Source organism: Chaetodon auriga, chromosome 12 (assembly GCF_051107435.1).
Source record: "Chaetodon auriga isolate fChaAug3 chromosome 12, fChaAug3.hap1, whole genome shotgun sequence".
In the NCBI taxonomy this organism is placed as follows: domain Eukaryota; kingdom Metazoa; phylum Chordata; class Actinopteri; order Chaetodontiformes; family Chaetodontidae; genus Chaetodon; species Chaetodon auriga.
In genome coordinates, this window is record NC_135085.1 from 1,989,620 (window position 1) to 2,014,310 (window position 24,691).

Sequence of the window (24,691 nt, forward strand, 5' to 3'; positions counted from 1 at the left end):
TGTTGTCCGGGGACCTTACTGTTCATCCAAGGCTTCTGGTTGGGGAAAGTTCTTATCTGTTTGTGGGTGGTGACATTGTCAACATGTGTTAATGTAATCCAGAGCGGAGGAGGCATATGAGTCAATGTCAATGGATCCTGAGTCCAGTGTGGCCCGGGTGGCAAACATACTGCAGTCTGTGTGTTGAACTGGTGCTGGAATGTGGCTTTTTGTGGGTTTTGTCTCCTCTGGTGGGGCAGGAGACATTCTGGTGAAATTTAGGGAGAACAGTCCTCAGGTTGGAGTGGTTGAAGTCTCTAGCAACAATAAAGGCTGCATCAGGATGTGCAGTTTGTTGTTTGTGGATAGCAGCATACAGTTCTTTCATTGTTAGTTAAGCATTAGCATCTGGGGGGATATAAGATGCAGTTATCACAGTGGATGTGAACTCTTGAGGCCCGCGTTTGATCATCAGATATTCCAGATTAGCAGAACAGTGGCTCCCAGTGATAACAGAGTCTGTACACCAAGTTTTGTTCACGTAGATACAAAGTTCTCTACCCCTGGTCTTACCGGAGTGCTCTGCACTCTGTCCGCTCTGAAGACGCGGCGTCCCTGCAGCTCTATCACGTTGTCTGGGATGCTGTTGTTAAGCCACCTTTTGGTGAAAATCATGATGTTGCAGTCCATAAACATCCACTGTGATGTGATCCGAAGTCATAGCTCATCCATTTTGGTTTTTTTGGAAGATGCTGGGTATTGGTAGCCAGTGCAAGGTTAGCTGTAGCTTAGTCCATTGACCTCCATGCTTCCCTCTTCTTTGTTTACAATCTCAACGCCGCCAACAGTCGTTTCCGGTCCGTGTAGCTGAGTCGGTCAGCCTTGCTGTCCTGGCGATCTCTTGGGTGAGCTGAAGTTTGTCGAATACACTGCTTTTGTATCGAAATCTTAAGTCCAAAAGTTGCTGTCTGGTGTAGAAAGTGTTTAAAAAGCTGTAATGAGCGAACAGGCTCAAAACCAGTAAGAAAATTGTAACTATATTGCAAATTCCAGTGAAACGCTGAGCCTTGCATTGTGCATGTCCCACCATCTTGGTCTTGAAAGGTAGAAACTAATAATTTGAATCCTTCAGTGGAATGCAAGAAGCCTAATAGCTAATTGACAAGATTTCAAGCAGTTCGTAGTAAGTAGGAGAACAAAGCCAGACTTAGTATGTATTCAAGAAACTTGGTTAAAGTCTAATCTAGATTTTGTATTATATGGATATGAGGCAGTGGGGCAGGATAGGAGAGAGGGGCGAGGAGGTGGATGTGCCACAAGGCCTTGTAAAAGAAGGCATTCCATATAGAATAATAGGAACAGGAAATGAACAAGAGAATGTGGTAGTTAAAGTATAACAACCCACTGCGATATTTGCAGTGGGTCTGCAGGTTAGCACTTTGACCACCAGAATTGTGGAGAGAAAAAGCAATCACAACATTAAAATGGGTTAAAAAGCACAATTTATTTACACCTAAGTTAAAAAAAAAACAAAAAAACAGAGTGATGGCCTTAAGCTTGGTTTACGCTTCTGCGTCGCGGCGACGCCGTACCTACGGCGTACACCCTACGCCGTCACTGAGCATTCATAGTTCTGCGTCGAGGGAACGCGTTGCTCCGCAATTCACCGCCAAGCCGCTAGGGGGGTGTGGCTGTGTCTTTGTATGGTTTCGGGGGGCTCTTGCTGCCGTGAAGAGGAGTTGTAGAGGTGGTCGTACTTGCGTACCTCCTTGATAATTCTTTCTTCGGCTTGGTCCAGTTTTTCTTGTAGCTCTCACCACAGAAACTTTGAAAATGGCGGTGTTGTTGTGCTGCGACCATAGGGCTGCGACTGAACTGAAAATTACGTTCTGAACGGACCAATCACAGTCCTCGACGTTCACGTCACTACGCGTCGATGCGACGCGTAGTCAGGATTTTTTGGAGGTGCGCGTCAGGCTACGGCGTAGGGTCCGCGTAGGGGTCTGCGTCGACGGCGTAGGTATAAACCCTTCACTTGCAAATGTTACAAGCTCGCATGTCAACTAATATCTTATTTTGGGTGAATACTCGATTGTGATTGGCTGCAGGGTGTCCGTTAAAAAGTGTTGTAGGACAACTATAAAAAAGTTACGGTCAAATAGCCTGATTGTTCTAAATTTTTGCGCTGGCTCAAACGCTAGTTGGTAACTGTGGCAACAGAAACTCAGAACATACGTTATTTCACAGTTTATTTATCACAACAGCAAGACAGTAGACAAAATGAGTGATTTTATAGTTTCCTTTAACCACATTTAATGATCAGAGTGAATGGTGGATAATATTTCTTGCAATAAAAATGATTTAGGAAAGTATCTGTGGATTTTGAGTCGTTGAAACAAAATTTGGCATCATCCTCTGGACACAGACAAGCAGTAAGAGGTGCACTTGCCCTCTGAAATGATACTTTGTAGCACGTAACATAACGTTAAGCAATCATGTCACTTCCCTCCACTGATTAGGTCTAATATAACAGTTGCGCCGACCGAGCTGCAGGTTCTGTGGCCAGAGCTGGTTACCTTGGCAACGCGTCACAACGAGCAATATTAAATAGTCCACTCAGCCGCGTCTTGTGAAAAACTTACGATTTTAACGGTAAATAAACAACATTAACGTATTAAAAATTGATTTAATATTTATTTCTTTTGTAAGGGACCATGGTATAAGCGGGATAATGCCCTTCGAGGTGTCCGTTATCAGAAATGAATGGACGATGCGGAGGCGTGCACAGTCCGATGCGAAGCTGTCACATCAGGTGAATTTGTAAGTTGTATAATAGGCTACATTTCGCGCCTCTTACAAGCGATAGGAGCTGTACGGGCGCATCTCTGCACCCCGTGCGTGTGTTTTTCCCGGGTTAGGAGGGAAGAAGTTATGACGTCGTGACGCAATCAGGAAATACTCCGAAGGCTCGACTGTCCCATTTAGCGATAGTTGATGCGGCCGACGGAGGATCCTCTGAAGGACCCAGCCTCCGGGGACCGCGTAGGCTGGGTCCTCCGAAGGATGCAGCCGCTGAATTGGGACACAGCTACAGAGTTAGAGAAAGCAGTGGTTGCAGCCTGCAGCTGAAATACCCCCAAGGAGTGAGGCACCTAATTCACACCTGTCCTCAATTACAACTACACCATAGCCATTGGCTCACAGCAGTGAAGTCCCTCCACCCACACACCACTGCACACCCAATCAGTGCCCCTACACACACACACAGGTCAGGTAGAATACAGGCACTGATACACACTACCCTGTTACAAAAGTGTGGGCGGAAAGGAAAGAACTGGTGATTGTGAATAATTATAATCCATGCAAAAGACTGGAGTTAAACAAGCTTGAAGAGATAGAAGGTCAGAATAACAATAATATTGTCTGGTGTGGTGATTCCAATGGTCACAACACTTTATGGAGGAATGAAAGAACAGACAGCAGAAGAGCTGCTCGATGAAAAAGCATTTGGTGTGCCTAAATGATAGCACATTTACAAGAATTGACATTAACACAGGAAAAGAATTTGTACTTGATCTTCCATTAATATCGAGCAAAATAGCATCAATCTGTGACTGAACAATATATCAGGAAGGAACAATAGGGAGTGATCATTACCCATCTGGTTTAAGATGAATATCACAAATGCAACTACAGCAAATTTAGGAGGGAAATGGATTGTGGAGAAAGCTGATTGGGCGAAATTTCTTGGAAAAAGTGACAGACACCTATGTCAGATTAATGATGGAATGAACATGGAAACAATTGACAGAAAAATAAAACAAGGTATAATATCAGCTGCTTTAGAATCCATTCCCAAAACTAAAGGCGGGGTAAAGAACAAAGTGGTTCCTGTCACAGTATACTCTGCTGCCATTGTTTCCTCATCTGCTCACCGGTGCCCTCAGTACTTTTCCACTCTCAGTCATACCCACCTGCCTGCTCACCTGATCACACACCTGAGACTCATTGCAATCAGTGCAGTATCAGTATCAGTGTGCTCTGCCACACTCACTGTTGCCAGACTGTCATTGTTCTCATGCAAGACTCTCCAGCTAAATCTTGGACTGATCTCCCATTGCTGACCCTGCCTGTTTCCAACCACACCCGTTCTCCTGTTCCCTGGTAATTACCTTAGCCTTTGGTCACTGACCGCGAGTCTTGCTTGTCATTTCCTGGATGTTGTTTGCCTGAGTGTTTGGTGTTTGCCATGCCAAACACTTACAGAGACTCCAAGACATCATATTCTGCACTTCCCAAGTCTTTGACTGCTGGATTTTTTACTCCCTGCATTATACCAGAGACTGTACTTGTTCATAAAAATTTACTTGTGTTGTGGTGGTTCTGCACTTGAGACCAAAAACCCCCTTTGTGACAGGTACCATGGTGGGATGATAAGTGTAAGGAGGCAGTAAGAAGTAGAAATAAGGCATTCAAACAAGTCAAAAGAACTCACAACTTACAACATCTGATTCAATACAAACCAGCTCAGGCAGTAGTGAGGAGAATACTGTAATTCCATTGGAACCACCGTGAAGGTAGAAGAGGTGTGGGGGATGATTAAAAAGATGAGAGGGGATAGAAGGGAGTGGAGTTACCCAGAACTGACTGAGGGAAGTGAAGCTGCAGTGACGAATAAGGAAAAGACAGAGATGTTGGCAAAGCATTTTGTTATGGTACATAAAGTCATGGTCAAAAATATTGGCACCCCTGCACTACTGTCAGATAATGCACCACTTCTCCCAGAAAATTGTTCAAATTACAAATGCTTCGATAGTCACATGTTTATTTCTTTTGTTTGCATTGAAACAACACAAAAAAGCAGAGAAAAAAGCCAAATCTTATATCATTCATATTCCAAAAATGGACTGGACAAAATTGTTGGCACCTTTTCAAAATTGTAAGAAATCATTGTATTTCAAGCATGTGATGCTCCTTTAATTTGTAATTAAAGTCACCTGTGGCAAGTAACAGGTGCTGGCAATATAGAAATCACATTTGCAGCCAGTTGACTCAACCTTTGTGTTGTGTGTCTGTGTGTACCACGCTGAGCATGGAGAAAAGAAAGAAGAGCAAAGAACTGTCAGAGGATTTGAGAACCACAATTGTGGAAAAGCATGGACAATCTCAAGGCTACAAGTCTATCTCCAGAGACCTAAATGTTCCTGTGTCCACTGTGCGCAACATCATCAAGAAGTTTACAGCCCATGGCACTGTAGCTAACTTCCCTGGACGTGGATGGAAGAGAAAAATTGATGAAAGATTGCAATGAAGGGTTGTTCAAATGGTGGATAAAGAACGCCTTTCCACTTCCAAACACATTCAAGCTGACCTGCAGACACAGGGTACAACAGTGTCAGCTCGCACTATCCGTCGCCATCTGAATGAAAAGGGACGCTATGGTAGGAGACCCAGCAGGACCCCACTGCTGACACAGAGACATAAAAAAGCCAGACTGGAGTTTGCCAAAACTTACCTGAGGAAGCCAAAAATTCTTCTGAGACAATGTCCTGTGGACAGATGAGACCAAGGTAGAGCTTTTTGGTAAAGCACATCATTGTACTGTTTACAGGACACGAAATGAGGGCTTCAAAGAAAAGAACACGGTCCCTATGGTCAAACATGGTGGAGGTTCACAGATGTTTTGGCGTTGCTTTGCTGCTTCTGGCACCGGATGCCTTGACTGTGTGCATGGCATCACGAAATCTGAAGGCTACCAAAGAGATTTGGGGTACAATGTAGGGCTCAGTGCCGGAAAGCTGGGTCTCCATCAGAGGTCATGGGTCTTCTAGCAGGACAATGATCCAAAGCATACTTCAAAAAGCACCTACAAATCACTTGAGACAAAGCGCTGGAGAGTTCTGAAGTGGCTAGCAATGAATCCAGATATAAATCCCATAGAAAACCTGTGGAATTGGGAGAAGGCACCCTTCAAATCTGAGAGACCTGGAGCAGGTGGCAAAAGAAGAGTGGTCCTAATTCCAGTAGAGAGGTGTAAGAAACTCATTGATGGTTACAGGAAGCAATTGATTTTAGTTATTTTTTCCAAAGGGTGTGCTACCAATTATTAAGTTGAGGGTGCCAATAATTTTGTCTAGTCCATTTTTGCAGTTCTGTGTAGAATGATACCAAATTTGGCATTTTCAGGTAGAGGGAAACATGTAGAGAGAGAGGGCTTGGGGGATTTTCCACGGCATTTTTTCTCTGCTTTTTTGTATTGTTCCAATGCAAACAAAAGAAATAAACATGTGAATACCGAAGTATTTGTAATTTGAGCAATTTTCTGGGAGAAGTGGTGCATTATCTGACAGTAGTGCAGGGGTGCCAATATTTTTGGCCATGACTGTAGCTCCAGTAATTTAGTAGAGGAAGGAAGAAGAGGCAGAGAGAACTTTAAATAGGAAAGGTAATGCTGATGGTTGGGAAAATATCCATTTCAACATGGCGGAATTAAAAAAGGCACTAGACAAAACAGGAAAGACAGCACCAGGTAAAGATGAAATTTTTTACAGCATGCTAAAACATCTTAGCGTAGGAAGTCTGGAGAAATTGTTAATACTGTATAACAAAGTGTGGGATGAGGGAAGAATGACTGGAAGATGGAAAGAAGCAATAGTTATTCCAATAAGGAAACCTGATAAAGATAACAGCAAGCCTGAAAGCTATAGACTAATTGCCTTGACATCACATATGTGTAAATTAATGGAGCGTATAATAAATGACAGATTAATGTATGTTTGAGAAAGTATAGGTATGGTGGCTACATATCAAAATGGATTTAGGAAAGGAAGGAGCACAATGGATCTAATAGTGTGTTTAGCAGATGAAATAACGAAAGCACAAGTAAATAGCGAAACGGTGGTTGCAGTGTTTTTTGATGTTGAGAAAGCATATGACATGTTGTCGAAAGAGGGGCTTCTGATTAAACTGCATTCAATTGGAATGAAAGGGAAAATGTTCAACTGGATTATGGATTTCCTAGATGGAAGAACTATTCAGGTGATGATAGGGTCAGAGCTATCAGATCAATATATAGTAGAAAACGGGATACCGCAGGGGAGTGTAATTAGTCTAACCCTATTTTCCATTATGATAAATGATATATTTATAAATACCCCAATGGACATGGAGAGGTCACTGTTTACACACAATGGGGCTCTGTGAACAAGAGGAAGAAATGTTGAACACTTAGTAAAGAAAATTCAGTCAGCCATCCTACAAAAAGGGTGCTTCAGATATGTTGGGAGAAGGACAGGCCATACAAAGAAAGTTTCGGCTGGAAGGGAAATCAAGTCGCAAGAGATAGGGGAGTATATGATAAGGAGATTGAGTATACTGTTGTGTGGCTAGGTAGACCTATATGGGCATTAGAAAACCTTTCTGTTGACCTAGAACTACTCAGAATTAAGATCTGTAATAAGAATGCAGATTTAATTAATGAATATTATAGTTACAAGGACTGGAAATATAAAGAATTGGTTCAGATTTTTACAGATGGATCAAAGGATCCTCAAACAAAAGCAACAGGGTCTTCAGTTGCTGGGCCCAGTTACAAAGTAGGATTCAACAAGAGAACATCAGATTATTTGAATATATATGAATATATATGACTACAGAGCATATTTTCATGTCATGCAGGAAATTTACACACGAGAGATGGGTTATAATGACACAGCTACAGAAAGCATGGGCAGGCGGAGGACAACATTAAAAATATATTAGAGTGTGGGGGATAATGAGCAAGGGAGGAAATGGATTTTCCGTTTTCTAAGAATGACTGGACTGGACAGACAGATCTAGGGAGATGCTACAGTATCTCCCCTTAATGGATAAAGATGAAAAGGAATCCAGAAGATGGCAGTAATGCAACATAGTGGATGCCAGCTGCCGTAAAAGCTCAGAGAAGAGGAAGAAGAAGAAGAAGATATGGTTATTTGCAACAATTCACTCTCAAACTCTAAAAAAAGAGACAGATTGTGAAAAGAGACAATTTTTTCAAGAAACAAACCAACCATTTGTTGTTCCCTGAGTGAGTTTGAAGTGTCTCTTTGTGTCCACTGTGGATAACTCGCCATGTGCAAAATGGGGAATTTATTTCACGTAATCGTCATGGACTGAGAACAAAGGGGTTTTGTCAGTGCAGTGAGTTCTGAAAGGAGACAGATTCAGTTGTGCTGGAGAGGAGTGAAGTAAATGTCAGACACGCCATAATTAATTTAAATTTTAATTAATGCGTTTTTCTGTTTACAGTTAGTCAGTTGAGTGTCAGTTCCAGTTGTAGCTAGTAGCCCATTAGGGTGTGGTTGTGAACGAGAATCAAGTTACTTGCAGTAGTGAAGTGAATTGCAGAGTGGACGGCGATTAGAGACGCTTTGACGAAAGACTGTTTCAGCATTAATCGAGCAGATTTGGCTGTTTTTCATGTGGATTGGAGAAGACAATTCAGCTCAGAGATCGGCAGTACCCACGGGCTAGTAAAATGCTGCAGAGAGTTCATCGGCACCCACCACACATCCGCCCCAGGAGAGGGACAGTTGTAGGATCTTGTCAGGTTCCCTGCCATCCAGCGAAGTCTTCTCAGTGTCTTCACTCTGCTCATCTTGCCTCATCAGATCGGTATTTGTTTATTAGGTATTGTTTATTTTCACTTATTGAACTTAGTTGAATGAGTGATTCACATCATCATTGAAAATTCAACTGGAAAGTGAATGATTTATTTGTTTATGGACATTTCTTGAGCTAAAGGAAAGATTAAAGATGTTTCAAAGACTGTCATTAGAGGAAAAGTTGTTGTTGTTGTTAATGTTCAACTGCTTCTTCACCACTACATCCTCCTAGATCTGGGGAGGGAAGGTTCATGCTTGGACTGGTAAGAAGGTTGAGCTTATACTACAGCCTTCAGGTAGCTACTTTGATACAAAGAAATCCTGAAGCCCACCTCACCTCACAGTAAGGACACTGTATTTACCCCTGCACAGTGGTGGCATTACCCCTCCACTATATAAGATAAGATAAGATAAGATAAGATAAGATAAGATAAGATATACCTTTATTAGTCCCACAGTAGGGAAATTTCAGGTATTACAGCAGCAAAGTGGATAGCAAACATAGAGGGCATCAGTAAAAAGGACATTAAATATCAAACAAGCAATATAAACCATATAGACAATATAAACAAAGAATAATGAAATATGAACTGATATTGTAATAGGATGATAGTACTGCTGACTGGAGTATTGATATTGCACATAGGAGTAATAATACACCTGATTGAAAGATTGATATATTGCACATAGGAATAATAATACACCTAATTGAAAGATTGATATATTGCACCTTAAATTCAAAGTCATATTTTTACAGTATGAGTGAACACAGTTGATGTGTATTATAGTGCAGTCATATTGAAAGTCTTGGTGAGTGTGTGGTCTACTGGGAGTACTGCTGGTTGTAAAGTCTGACTGCTGCAGGAAGGAAGGACCGGTGATAGCGTTCCTTCACACACTTTGGGTGAAGCAGTCTGTGGCTGAAGGAGCTCTCCAGTGCTGTTAAAGTGTCCTGCAGAGGGTGGGAGTCGTTCTCAATCATGGATGACAGCTTAGCCATCATCCTCCTCTCTCCTACCACCTCCACTGAGTCGAGGGGGCATCCCAGGACAGAGCTGGCCTTCCTGATCAGTTTGTCAAGTCTCTCCTGTCAGCCGTTGAGATGCTGCTCCCCCAGCAGACCACTCCATAAAAGATGGCTGATGCCACCACAGTGTCATAAAAGGTCTTCAGGAGTGCCCCCTGCACTCCAAACGACCTCAGCCTCCTGAGCAGATAAAGTCTGCTCTGGCCTTTCTTGTAAAGTGCGGTTGTGTTGTGAGTCCAGTCTAGTTTATTGTTCAGGTTAACACCCAGGTACTTATAAGATGTCACCATCTCGATGTCCGTTCCCTGGATGTTCACCGGTGTCAGGGGGCAGAGTGTTTGTCTGCGGAAATCCACCACCAGTTCTTTGGTTTTACCAGCATTGATCTGGAGGCAGTTCCACTGGCACCAGTCCACAAAGTCCTGCGTCAGTTCTCTGTACTCTCTGTCATCCCCATCTGTGATGAGGCCGACGATTGCAGAGTCATCAGAGAACTTCTGCAGGTGACAGGTGGGTGTGTTGTATGAGAATTCTGCAGTGTAGAGGGTGAAGAGGAACGGAGCCAGGACCGTTCCCTGCGGGGCCCCCGTGCTGCAGATGACCATGTCGGACACACAGTCCCGGGTCCTCATGTACTGTGGACGGTTGGTGAGATAGTCCAGAATCCAGTGTGTGAGGTGATGGTTCACCCCGGTGTGCTCCAGCTTGTCCCTCAGAAGTACAGGCTGAATGGTATTGAAAGCACTGGAGAAGTCAAAAAGCATGATTCTCACAGTACTCCCAGGTTTCTCCAGGTGAGATAGAGCTCGGTGTTGGAGGAAGATGACGGCGTCATCCACCCCGATGCCAGGCTGGTAGGCAAACTGAAGTGGATCTAGCGATGGATTCACCAGGTGGCGGAGATGAACAAGGACCAGCTGCTCCAGGGTCTTCATTAGGTGGGATGTTAGTGCCACCGGCCTGTTGCTGCTGAGGTCCTTGGGGTGCGGAGTCTTGGGCACCAGTACCAGCTGTGGCACTCTCCCCAGTTTCAGGTTCAGATTGAACATGTGTTCATGTGTTCGACAATCCCACAGCTGATCTGCACAGGACTTGAGGAGCCTGGAGCTGATGCCGTCTGGTCCTGTAGCCTTCCTCGCCTTGATCCTCCAGAGCTGGTTTCTCATCTGAGTTGTTGTGAGGGAGAGGTTGGAGCAGGGGGGCTGCGTGCTGGAGGGTGTGGGTGGGGGGGGTTGGGTTGATGAGATGAACCGTGGGGGGTGGCCGTGAGCTGAGTGTTGTAGAGGGGGAAGGGGGGGGGCTGCAGCATGGAGGACTGGGCTGGGGGAGGGGCAGATGACTGATCAAATCTGTTGAAGAAGATGTTCAGGTCATTGGTCCATTTTTGGTCCCCTGCAGCTTGGGAGTCAGGTTCCCTGTGGCCAGAGATGGTTTTCAGGCCTCTCCAGACTCCACTGACATTTTTTTGCTGCAGCTGATCCTCCATCTCCCTTCTGTAGATGTTTCTCCCCTCTCGGATCTTCCATCTCAGCTTCTTCTGCACAGCCTTCAGCTCATCCTTATTTCCTGTCTTGCCCTCTTCTTCTCCTTAAGGAGGGCCTTCATGTCGGGATTAATGCATGGGTTGTTGTTGGAAAAACACCATACAGTCCTGGTGGGTACGGTGTTTTCCACACAGAAGTTAATATAGTCAGTTATGCAGTGTGTGAGACTCTCAATGTCCTCTCCATGAGAATCACAGAATTCCTCCCACACAGTTGTCTCGAAACAGTCCTTCAGAGCCTCATCAGTCTCGTCAGACCATCTCTTCACTGTGCGGGACACAGCTGGTTGCCTGTGCACGAGAGGTTTGTACACAGGCAGGAGATGAACCAGGTTGTGGTCGGATCTTCCCAGGGAGGGAGGGGTATGCCTCCTTGGTGTTGGCATAACACAAATCCAGTATCTTATTGTCTCTAGTGCAACATGTAACGTACCGGGTGAAAGTGGGCAGAGTGGAGGATGGAGAGGCATGATTAAAGTCCCCAGAGATAAGAAGGAGGGCCTGTGGGTGCTCTGTCTGCAGTCTGCTTGTGACAGAGAGGAGAACGTCACAGGCTGCATCAGCATTAGCAGAGGGGGGAATATATGCAGCTATCGCGATAACATGCGAGAATTCCCGCGGCAGGTAATATGGCCTCATGCTAATGGCTAGCAGTTCAATGTCCTTGCAGCAGAGTTGTTCTTTAATAATGATGTGTCCAGAGTTACACCATCTGTCGTTCACAAACACTGCCAGCCCTTCTCCTTTCCTTTTACCACCTCCCTCGTCCTGTCTGCCCGCAGCTTATTGATGCTGCAAGCCCGGTAGTCCCTCTGGTGCCGGGTCAGCGCCGCTAACTCGTCCATCTTATTGGGAAGAGATCTCACATTCCCCATGATAATGGATGGGAGGACGGGTCTCACAAAGCTCACAGCGAGCGGGAGCTGCTGTAACAAGCTGCCACTAGTCCGGCGCCATACAGACAATACTATTAAATCCTCCATGTAATCAGTCAAAAGTGTCTGTAACTCACAAATTAATGTTGGGGAAAACGTTTACTTTTCCTCGGGTAGAAAGAAGATGTAGTGACTGAAGATAAGTCAAAGAAAAAAAGGCAACAACTTTATATATAAAACATTTATTATTGTCACTGCTAACAAGAAGTAACTGGCAAACGGCAAAAAAAAATAGGAAAAAAAAACTACAATAAATACAGTGAATAAATGTAACAAATACAGTGTTAACATCTAATGACTAAATGAAGGCCAGTGTATTCCAGATAAAGCAGTGAACACGAACACACACACACACACACACACACACACACACACACAAATACATACACATACACATACATATCTGTATCTGTACGCATACTTATATGCACAGGAAAAATGAAACAGATAATTCTACTCTGCTGGTTCCTGGTACTGTCGAATTGTCCCATAAATGACCAGGCTGGGGAGAATTTCATCAGTTCAACTTAAAATAAAAGAGTCTGGATCTCCACTTTCCATGCATCTGATCTGCTAAGTTTAAACACCTGTGTGGATATTGTGTGTCTCATCTCTCACATCAAGCCAAGATGGTAGCAGCACGTATCAACCTGTCCATGTCTGTCCACCTGTTCGTTTAAGTATCATGCTAATATAGTGTTTCCAACCATCAAAAATTCTATGGTACAGTTGCTCAATGGTATCGGACGCAACCTTGGACGATTTTTTTTATTGATCTTAATTGATCTAAAGTCTCAATAGCGGACAGTCGGATAGCCAGCTGGCTCTGTGTGCAGGAAGCATGCTAAGCTCTGTGTGCAGGAAGCATGCTAAGCTCAGCTGTGACTCCAAGATTTATTGTTCTTATTGAAACATCATAACCAAACTGAACTGGCCCTGTCGGAAACATTCTGCACTTGGATTGTAAGTGCTGCATACTTGCTTGTCGTTTCTGTGGATCGATCTGCCTGGACCAAGGAGTCTCGTATGACGGAGCTGGAGTGGTGCCGGTCGACCTGCCAAGTTTCTGACGCCCTTGCTGCTTAATTGTGATGAGCACAGATCTCCCGGCATAAAGGAAAGTTTCTCCTGGTATCTCTGACACCATTGTTTGTCAGTCCTGATTTTATTTCATTTTATCCACAGCTCTGCTGCACTGGGCTGTTTCCTGTTTACATGTGACGTCACGTAACGTCATCATTTGACTCGGGAAGACGAAAAGCCTGGAGCGGACTTTTCTGTATCAAACAGAACTGGACCTTGTCTGCATTTCCTGCGCTCTACATGCAGTTCAGCATGTTTCCAGCAGCATTCCTGTTGCTTCTACTGACAGTGCCGTGTCCACAGGAGGCACACAGAAAAATTAGAGGCCAAAATGTGCTGGACATTTTATTCCTCCGCAAATGTTCCGGTGGAAATTTTAACCCTTTTGCAATGCCACCAAATTCGTTTTCAGAAAACCCAGTTGAGTCTTTGACTCTACCATTTTTAATTAATTTATTTAGTCCTTATGAATGGTTACATTTATTCCATTTTTATACCTCAAACAAACAAAAAAGGATTAGAAATAATCAAATGGTGCAAACACAAAAGTCAGTAAAAAAGACTTGTCTTATCACGCTTTTGCTCCTACTATCAGGAAATATTAAACCTAACCCTGACCCTGTTTTAAATTGTTTGAGCACCCCTTGTGATTTTAAAGATGTTTTTCGCTGTGACCATCCCAGAAAAGGTGGGGGTGTTGCTATCTATGTAAAAAACAAATTTCACACTACTGTCCTTTCATCGGTATCGCTCAGCAAGCAATTTGAATTTTTAGCCGTGAAACTGGAACTTCTTAAAGGCCATTCTATCACCATTGTAGGTTGTTATAGACCCCCCTCTGCAAGCAGCGAGACCATATCATCACTGAGTAAACAATTATCATCCATTGATTTTAATGAGATTTTACTGACTGGGGATTTTAACTGGGACTGGTTGTCTCCTGTCTCTGACAGTTTTAAATCTATGTGTGACACATTTAACCTCACACAATTGATAAATGGTTCGACCCGTCCTAATCCCAAATACCCAGAGAAATCCTCTCTTCTTGATTTATTTTTGACAAATGCTCCTCATAAATACTCTGCTTTTGGTATGTTTGTCAACGATATTAGTGACCACCGTATCATTACCACAATCAGACAAGCAAGGCTCCCTAAATCAAGACCTCGACTTATTTTTAAGAGAGATTTTAAGCATTTCTGTGAGCAAGCCTTTCTTCATGACCTATGGGACTTCGACTGGAGTAGAATCTCCCTTATAAATGACATAGAACTCACATGAAAATATTTTTATGATGCTTTTATTAAAATCATAACTAAACATGCCCCCTTTCGGAAGTTTAGAGTTAAAGGCGGAAACAATCCTGGGCCAAAGCAAGACAGTCTAAAACTGAGGCTGACTGCTGATTTTTAGGCAGCTCCGAAATCATTTTACTTCCGCTGTTAGAAAGGCTAAATCTGACTTTTGCTTAAACAAAACGACTACCAATCTAAATGACCCTAAGAAATCCTGGAAAGTAATAAAATCTTCATATGGGACTATAACCACAAATGATTTGCCAGCCTGCATTGTGAAAGAAGATTCCAGTGTTCTAACTGATAAATCTGATATTTTAAATTGTTTTAATGAGCATTTCATTTTACCTGGTTCTTTATTTGGATCTTCACATGCAAACTCAGCACAGTGTAAAGATTATGGAGCTCACCTTCCACCGACCCAAACCAGCTCTGCAGTTCATTCTTTTAATTTCACCGCTTTTAATATGGTAGATGTTCATAGAGCTCTAAAGCAACTGGATCCTAACAAATCAGCTGATCCTGACATGCTTGAACCCTATTTCATTAAGCTTGCAGCAGACATTTTAGCAGAACCTCTAACGTTTATTTTTAATCTTATAATGTCCCAGAATGTCATTCCCATCATCTGGAAATCTGCCTATGTTCTCCCTTCTTGAAAAGCTGGTCAGTGAACAACTTAAGAATTTCTGGACACAAATAGTATTTTATCTCCATATCAATCTGGTTTTAGAAAACAGCACAGTACAATAACAGCTGCTACCAAAGTTGTCAGTGATATTATTGAGGCACGGGACTGCAGGAAATACTGTGCAGCTCTTTTTATCGACTTGTCAAAAGCCTTTGACACAGTAGACCATGTCACTTTGTTAGAAAGGCTCTGCAACATTGGTTTATCCAAGCTAGCTGTAGGCTGGTTTACCAAATACCTGTCAACCAGAACTCAATGTGTACAGTTTGCTGGGTCTTCCTCTGCCTTCCTCCCCGTATCAAAGGGTGTGCCTCAAGGTTCCATTCTAGGACCATTGTTATTTTCTGTTTATGTAAGTAATCTTTGTGATAATTTATCAAATGCTACCTTCCATTTCTATGCAGATGACACGATCATCTACTGTTCCTCCCCCACAATAACCAAAACTCTGGAATACCTGCAGTCTGCCTTTGATGTTGTTCAGTCACACTTAACTCATCTTAAACTGGTGTTAAATGCCATGTTGTTTTCAGATAACAAAGAACTGCCATCTAATCTCCCAAAGATTTCAATCACGCAAGGGGTCGACATTGAAACTGTTCCAACTTACAAGTATTTAGGTACAGTGGATATAAAAAGTCTACACACCCCTGTTCAAATGCCAGGTTTTCGTGATGTAAAAAAGTGACAGCAAGACATATAATTTCACAACTTTTTCCACCTTTAATCTGACCTATAACCTGTACAATGCAAGTGAAAAACAAACAGAAATCTTTCAAGGGGGTGAAGTAAAAATAAACAACTGAGATAATGTGGTTGCATAAGTGTACACACCCTTTTGTAACTGGGGATGTGGCTGTGTTCAGATTTTACCAATTACATTCTAACTCATGTTAAAGCATCAGCACACACCTGTCGCCAATTAAAGTGCCTCTGATCAACCCCAAATAAAGTTCAGCTGTTCTAGTAGGCTTTTCCTCACATTTTTGTAGCCACATCTTCCAGCACAAGCCATGGTCCGCAGAGAGCTTCCAAAGCATCAGAGGGATCTCATTATTCAAAGATATCAGTCAGGTGAAGGCTACAAAAGAATTTCCAAGGAATTAAACATACCATGGAACACAGTGAAGACTGTCATCATCAAGTGGAGAAAATATAGCAAAACAGTGACATTACCAAGAACAGGACGTCCGTCCAAAATTGATGATAAGACGAGAAGAAAACTAGTCAGGGAGGCTACCAAGAGGCCGACAGCAACACTGAAGGAGCTGCAGGAATTTCTGGCAAGTACTGGCTGTGTAGTACATGTGACAACAATCTCCCGTCTTCTTCATATGTCTGGGCTATGGGGTAGGGTGGCAAGACGGAAGCCTTATCTTACAAAGAAGAACATCCAAGCCCGGCTTAATTTTGCAAAAAGACATCTGAAATCTCCCAAACGCATGTGGGACAATGTGTTATGGTCTGATGAAACCAAGGTTGAACTTTTTGGACATAATTCCAAACGGTATGTTTGGCGCAAAAACAACACTGCACATCACCTAAATAACACCATACCTACAGTGAAGCATGGTGGTGGCAGCATCATGCTTTGGGGCTGTTTTTCTTCAGCTGGAACTGGGGCCTTAGTCAGGGTGGAGGGAATTATGAACAGTTCCAAATACCAGTCAGTGTTGGCACAAAACCTTCGGCCTTCTGTTAGAAAGCTGAAGATGAAGAGGAACTTCATCTTTCAGCACGACAATGACCCAAAGCACACATCTAAATCAACAAAAGAATGGCTTCACCGGAATAAGATTGAGGCTTTGGAATGGCCCAGCCAGAGTCCAGACCTGAATCCCATCGAACATCTGTGGGGTGATCTGAAGAGGGCTGTGCACAGGAGATGCCCTCGCAATCTGTCAGATTTGGAGCGGTTTTGCAAAGAAGAGTGGGCAAATATTGCCACATCAAGATGTGCCACACTGGTAGGCTCCTACCCAAAAACACTGAGTGCTGTAATAAAAGCCAAAGGTGCTGCAACAAAGTATTAGTTTAAGGGTGTGCATATTTATGCAACCAGGTTATTTTAAGTTTTTTATTTTATATTTTTCCCCTTTAAAGGTTTCAGTTTGTTTTTCACTTGCATTGTACAGGTTATAGGTCAGATTAAAGGTGGAAAAAGTTGTGAAATTATATGTCTTGCTGTCATTTTTTTACATCACGAAAACCTGGCATTTGAACAGGGGTGTGTAGACTTTTTATATCCACTGTATCAACATCGATCAAAAACTGTCATTCAAATCACACACTGAAAATCTTGTCTCCGAGCTGAAAATCAAATTGGGTTTCTTTTTCAGGAACAAATCCAACTTCTCCCTCAAAACAAGGGAGCATTTGATTTTAGCAACTTTTTTACCTTTGCTGGATTATGGTGACCTGTTGTTTTTGAAAGCTTCAGATCTGCACCTCAAGAAATTAGATGCTGTATACCACTGTGCTTTGCGTTTTATTACTGGCTATGGAAACCGCACTCATTGTATTTTATATGTTACTGCTACATGGCCGTCCCTCCATGTATGCAGACTTTCACATTGGTTAACTTTCATATATAAAACCATTCTTAGCCAGTCCCTCCATATCTTTCCTCCTACATGCGTAGAAATCAAAATCAATATGGCCTTCGATCTCAGTCCATTCTACAGATGGTGGTTCCCAGAGTTAGAACAGAACTTGGGAAAAAAGCTTTTAAATATGCTGCCCCCTCCTCTTGGAATAATCTACAGACTGATTTGAAATTATCAGAGCTGATCTCTCTGAGGGAATTCAAGGCCATAATGAGGGATCGAGAGGAAAACTCCCTTGATCAATGTAACTGTTTTTTAGCTCTTCTGCTTCTATTTTATTTACCCCCTCTCATTGCTGTTATTATTATTATTATTTGATTTTCATTATTGTCCTGTACCCTTGTGTTTAACAGTTGTTTTATGTCTGTTCATATTGTTGTATTTGTTTTTTTGTTTTTGTTTTTTTGTTGTTTTTTTTTGTGATGATGTTGTTGGGCTGCCTTCTTGGCCAGGTCACTCTTGGAAAAGAGATTTTAATCTCAATGAGGCTTTTACCTCGTTAAATAAAAGATATATATATGCAGGGCCTTTAAAGAAGGAATGAAAAACTGAAAATTATGCACTAACTGAAGAAATGCTTACAATGTTCAGTTTTTATTCACACTGCAGGGAGATGTCTCAACTGTGTAATCATTATGATATGTGAAGTTCTTACTCCACACTCAGTAGAATAATCAGAGTCTAAAGCCCTCCCTGCCTGTGTGTGCTCTGTCAGGTGTGCTGTACCTGCAGTATGGGGAGGAGACAAAGCAGGTCAGGATGCCTGCTGAGATCAGCAGTCAGGATGTTCTACGGGCTCTGTTTGTCACCACTTTCCCCGATCAGCTCACCATGACAATGCTGCAATCTCCCAACATGGCCATCTACATCAAAGACACCAGCCGCAACATCTACTATGACCTGGAGGACATCAGGTGAGGACCTTTTGCATGGTGGCTCTGAGAGCTCAACATATTGCAACTTAAGAACATATATGCAAATAGACAAAACAAAAGCAAATTAAGAAAACATTCTAACCAACTGAAAAAAAATAATCCCGTAAATTGACAAACCACAGCCAAATTCTTAAACACAACCAAATGCAGAAATACTGCAAGTAGCACAAATGACAACAGCATTTTTGTATTTAGCTGAAGATGAAGATGATTTTCTTAATTTGTGTTTTGACTTGTTGTATGTCTTTTCTTGATTTGCAGTGCTTTGCACTCTCAGGTTACCCACAGAACTTTGGATGCAGCAATTAGCAGATACACTGACAAAGTAAAATACACTAATTTGTGTGCCTTCTAGATGACTAATGGAAAACAGAGTGAGCCAAAATGGCATATATCCATCTTGTCTCTAAATATTCCATATTCTGTGCTGATTTTTACCCATTCATAATGCCAGCATAAACATGTATTAACTATGTTCAGTCAGGAAGACTGAGATCATGTGTATTGTTTTGTCCTAAAAAACATTCCTAGTGAAAAAAACAACTGGGGTGAAATTATCACATCTGTTTCCAACAGAAATAAACATTGTTTCATGAAATTTTCATTTAGTGAAGTGATCTTTTTTGATCTTGGATAAGATTTGACACCCATTTCTGGAAAATCTGATTTTGTCCATTTGAAATTGATCTCACCCCATCAGGAGATTGCTTCTTTCTTTCATGCAAAACAGAATTATTGCATTTTAGTCAAAGGAAAAAATGACTAAACTGCACTAGCTTATTTATATTGTATCTCTTGTATTGCCCGCCTGTATTTTCTCACTCTTTAAATTGAAAATTTCTCATCTTTGCTGTATTTTTTTTACCTTTATGAGTACACTGAATTGCTCTCGTATATACGTAAAATGTGTTGTTTCCTACAGAAAAGGAAATTAGAAAATCAAAGATGGGGCTTTTTATCAGTTTCTTTTTCTGGAATGAAAATCTGAAAATTAAAAACAGCTTTTGTCTCTCAATTTGAAAAAGAAAAGGATATCAAAGAGTTTTATGACACCGAATGTTCAGAAAAAGGGTAGAAATTCTGTATTTTCATTTGCAAGTTTAATTTTTCTTGGTAAGGAAACCCCTATCCAGAATTACTATTAACACTAACCATTCAACTACTAACAACAGCTACAATATTGACAATTCAGTTATAAGTAGGCTGTGTCCAGTCTATAAATGAGCACAGAATGGCCCACACATTTTATACTCTTTATATATATAATTGACTTACATATACAGTATTGTGCAAAAATTTTAAACAGGTGTGAAAAAATGCTGTAAACTAAGACGCTTTCAGAAATATATAAATTGTTTATTTTTCTCAATTTACAAAATGCAAAGTGAGCATCTAAATCAAATCAATATTTGGTGTTAATACCTTTTGCCTTCAAACCAGCATCAATTCTTATAGGTACACTTGCACAAAGTCAGAGATTTTGTAGGATTATAGTCAGGTGTATGATCAAACAATTATACCAAACAGGTGCTAATTATCATCAATTTCAAATGTAGGTTGAAACACAGTCAATAAATGAAACAGAAACAGCTGTGTAGGAGGCTTAAAACTGGGTGAGGAACAGCCAAACTCTGCTACCAAGGGGAGGTTGTGGAAGACAGTTTCATGTCACAGGTCATGCACCATGTCAAGACTGAGCACAGCAACAAGACACAACATAGTTATACTGCATCAGCAAGGTCCCTCCCAGACAAACGTTTCAAAGCAGACTGGGGTCAAGATGTGCTGTTCAAGCTCTTTTGAAGAAGCACAAAGAAACAAGCAATGTTTAGGATCGCATACGCAGTGGTCAGCCAAGGAAACTTGGTACAGCAGATGAAAAACACATCCAGCTTATTTCCCTTCACAATCGGAAAGATGTCCAGCAGTGCCATCAGCTCAGAACTGGCAGAAACCAGTGGGACCCAGGTACATCCATCTACTGTCCAGAGAAGTTGCAGACAAAAAGCCTTACCTCTGGCTTGGAAACAAGGCCAAGTGACTCAACTATGCACAAAAATATAGGAACTGGGGTCCTTCAAAAACCTTGAAGAATTGATGCTGTTTTGAAGGCAAAGGGTGGTCACACCAAATACTATTTGAATCAAATAGTATCATATATTGATTGGATTTAGATTTTCCTTCAGTTCATTCACTGCATTTTGTTAATTGGTGAAAATAAACAATTAACACTTAAAATTTTGAAAGCATTCTTAGTTTACAGCATTGTTTCACACCTGTCGAAAACTTTTGCACAGTGCTGTATATTGTTGATTTTATTCTGTATCCTTTTTTATCGTCTATTTTGTTCTTCCTTAATTTAATTTAGTTTGGGATCAATAAAGTTTTATCTTATCTTATATTATTGGGGCAATCTTGAGACTCTTTTAGCAAACTTAATAGGGAATTCTACATTCCCAGGTAATTTCTCCGAACTTAGCCAATTCATGTTGAAGCTGGAATACAAATGACAGTACATTGTCTGTTAATATGTCACATCCACTAATCTGTCAACAGTAGCCTAATCCTGTGGCCAAATAAATAATCAAAGCTGTACAGCACTTAGACTGGCAACAGCACATATGGTAGACTTTATCTGCTTATTATAAAAGTAGACAGCAGCATGTTGTTGGCTTGAAATTCCATTGAAGAGTTTTCATTCACTGTTGCACTAATGCAAGTGTGAAATAGGTTTGACAATGCACAGTCCGTTATTGATTATTTGGCTGAAAATATGCCTATAGATAAAAGCTGCTAACAATTATTCCTTTCAGGTTATTGAGTCTCCAGTAGTGTGAAATAAAAGCCTCGTAGGATAGCATACATATTAACAGAACACAGGCTGTGGTTTTGGAAATGTGAGCTGGATGTAATGAATGTCCTCACATGGACACAGATCCTATCAACAGCCAGTCGTTGCCCATAATGGCCTAATCACCCCATGATCATAGTTATTGAAATCACATCATACATATCTGCAAAAAAAAAAAAAAAAAAGAGGTCCAAGCATGAAAAATATCATTCCCTGAATACAGAGTAAGTATAACAGCTTTAAACTTACAGCCATATTAACAATACAGTAGCTAGTCCACAGGCACAGCAGAAAAGAATGCTTGGATCTCAGCAAAGCCACCAAGGGCTGTCAGTCGCTGGTGTTCCTTTCAAGGTCTGGGTTTGGCTTTAGTCATCTTGACAGTGGAAAGTAAATGCTCATACATATCAGGGAAGGCATCTAAGGGCATATTTCATTGCAAGGATATTAAGCATAACCTTCAGTGCCTTTGATGCCGCCGGTATCTTCTCCATCTTAACCTGCTCTTGTCTTGAATTAACTGCTGGAGAGCAGACATTCCAAACATTGACAAGAAATAAAAAGCCCCATTTCTCATTTTCTGATTTTCATTTCAGAATAGGAAATCAATTGAGACAAAGGTTCACAGATTAGTTCAATATGCATGAACTGAAACTGAATATAGATTTTAAATAATCTGTTGCACATGTGAATGGTGATTGTGGATATCATAAAGTGTTCCAGACATTTTGTCCTTGTGTAGGACACACGCACATAAGACTCTCACTATATGTGTTCTGTTTGCTCCTAGAAACATCACATCTCACTCCTGTCTCAGGGTTTATCATAAGGACCCACCACATGTGTTTAACCGCCATGCCAAGCCTGCCAACACAGAGGGAAGAGTGAGTCAGCCACAAACTGTGCTTCTGTCTTCACCCTTCATTTTTTCATTGTATCCTACAATATCAAGACAACAACCAGACATAGCTCAACTGTGTTACATGCATGACTGGTAAGTTTTAATGAGACTGTAAGGAATGATGTGTGTTTCAGGTGAAGACTTTATTACAGGAACATTGCATATTCACTTATTCAAAACCTTAAACTTTAAACTTTGAACTTCAAACTTTATTTATTTATATGGCACTTTTCATACTTAAAAAGCGAAGTGCCTCACAGAGGCTAAAAACAACAAAGAAGAAAACCCAGCCCCCCCGGCCCCATAACTACATACAGAAACACATGCACAGACACGCACGCATGCACGCACGCACGCACGCATGCACACACCCATATGGACAAGACAGGAATAAGCCACCTTTGGGGGCCGTCCACACTGAGAGGGCCCCCGGCTCATGACCGGGGAGCGCCGCCCGAGACCACCCCGACCCAGGCAGACAGGAGGCCCCACACCAAGGTGCAGAGGCCTCCAGCCATCCAGGCCAGAGCCGTCCCCTCAGCAGTGCTCCCATCAGTAGACCAGGAGCAGTTCCCCGTGTGGGGGGCCCCCATGAGGAAACACTTGACCTAAAAACCAAGGACCCCCATGAGGAAACACTGGAGCTAAAAACCAAGGGACTAAGACATAAACATAAAATGAAATAAAATGAATAAATGAAATAAATAGTAATTAAACATGTCACTAAAGCATGCAACTAAAATACGATACGAACAAAGATAAATATGCTAAGAAGCGTGATTAAAAGAATAAGATAAATCAAACAAATCAATTAAAAGCCTGATTAAAAAGGTGGGTCTTGAGCCTCTTTTTAAAAACATCAACAGTCTCTGCGGCACTGAGGCTCTCTGACAGGCTGTTCCACAATCGGGGTCCATAATAACTAAAAGCCGCCTCCCCGTGTGCTTAAGTTCTTACTTTTGGAATGGTTAAGAGGCCAGTACCAGAGGACCTCAGGGTCCATGAGGGTTGGTAGGGTAAAAGTAGGTCAGATAAATAAGAAGGTCAAAGACTGTTAAGACATTTAAAAACTAATAAAAGAACCTTAAAATCTATCCTGAAACGCACAGGGAGCCAATGCAGCGATTTTAAAACTGGTGTAATGTGCTCCTGCCCTCTGGTCCTCGTCAGCACTCGTGCGACTGAATTCTGTAGTAACTGAAGGTTGGAGATACTCTTTTTGGGAAGACCAGAGAGCAGGGCATTACAGTAATCTAAGCAACAAAGATAAAAGCATGCATCAGCACCTCCGTGCTGGCCTGAATGAGAAACAGGCAGATTCTATATTCTTGAGATGGTAAAAACCTATCTTTGTTATCCAGTAGTACCAAGACTGTGAGCTTGTGGTTATCTAAGTTGCACCTGATATCGTTTAAAATCTTTAGGGTTCACCAAATAAAACTACTATGAAAATGGAAACAGTGCTAGTAGATTATTAGCACTGAGACTTAAAAAACAGCAATCATCTAACATAGTTCAGAAACTGAAATTAGATGATGCGACAGTCTGGAAACCAGCTGAGATATCACAGTCATTTGCACAATTCTACAAATCCCTGTGCAAAAACACAGATACTTCTACAGATGATGGTGAGGTGGCACAGTTCTTGAAAGACATCAAATTAAGAGTTACCAGAACCCATGTCTACGGTGGCCCTGAAGTGCAAAACGCTAACGCAAAAGAGAAAACACGAACACAAAAAAGAAAACACAAACGCAAAAGAGAAAACACGAACACAAATGAGAAAACACGAACGCAAAAGAGGAAACACGAACGCAAATGAGAAAACACGAACGCAAATGAGAAAACACGAACGCAAAAAAGAAAACACGAACGCAAATGAGAAAACACGAACGCCAAAAAGGAAACACGAACGCAAATGAGAAAACACGAACGCAAAAAAGAAAACACAAACGCAAAAGAGAAAACACAAACACAAATGAGAAAACACGAACGCAAAAGAGGAAACACGAACGCCAAAGAGAAAACACGAACGCAAATGAGAAAACACGAACGCAAATGAGAAAACACAACAACATTAACTCTAACGGAAGAGGTAGGTACCTTCGGGTGGCATGACTTGACGCTGATTGGACGACGTCACTGCCCGTCTCTTTACCAGGAAGTAAACCTACCTCAACGCATCGGTTTCAAAACATGA

The 24,691-nt window shown here is 41.8% G+C and overlaps 1 protein-coding gene across 1 annotated transcript in view; it reads left to right on the top strand.

The window, feature by feature from the left end:
* Window positions 1–24,691, top strand: part of LOC143329206 (sickle tail protein homolog) — a 139,441-nt gene that overhangs the window by 66,656 nt on the left and 48,094 nt on the right. Inside the window, 2 exon segments of the mRNA XM_076745004.1 lie at window positions 18,520–18,718; window positions 22,381–22,474. Of these exon segments, the coding sequence (XP_076601119.1) occupies window positions 18,520–18,718; window positions 22,381–22,474 (293 nt within the window).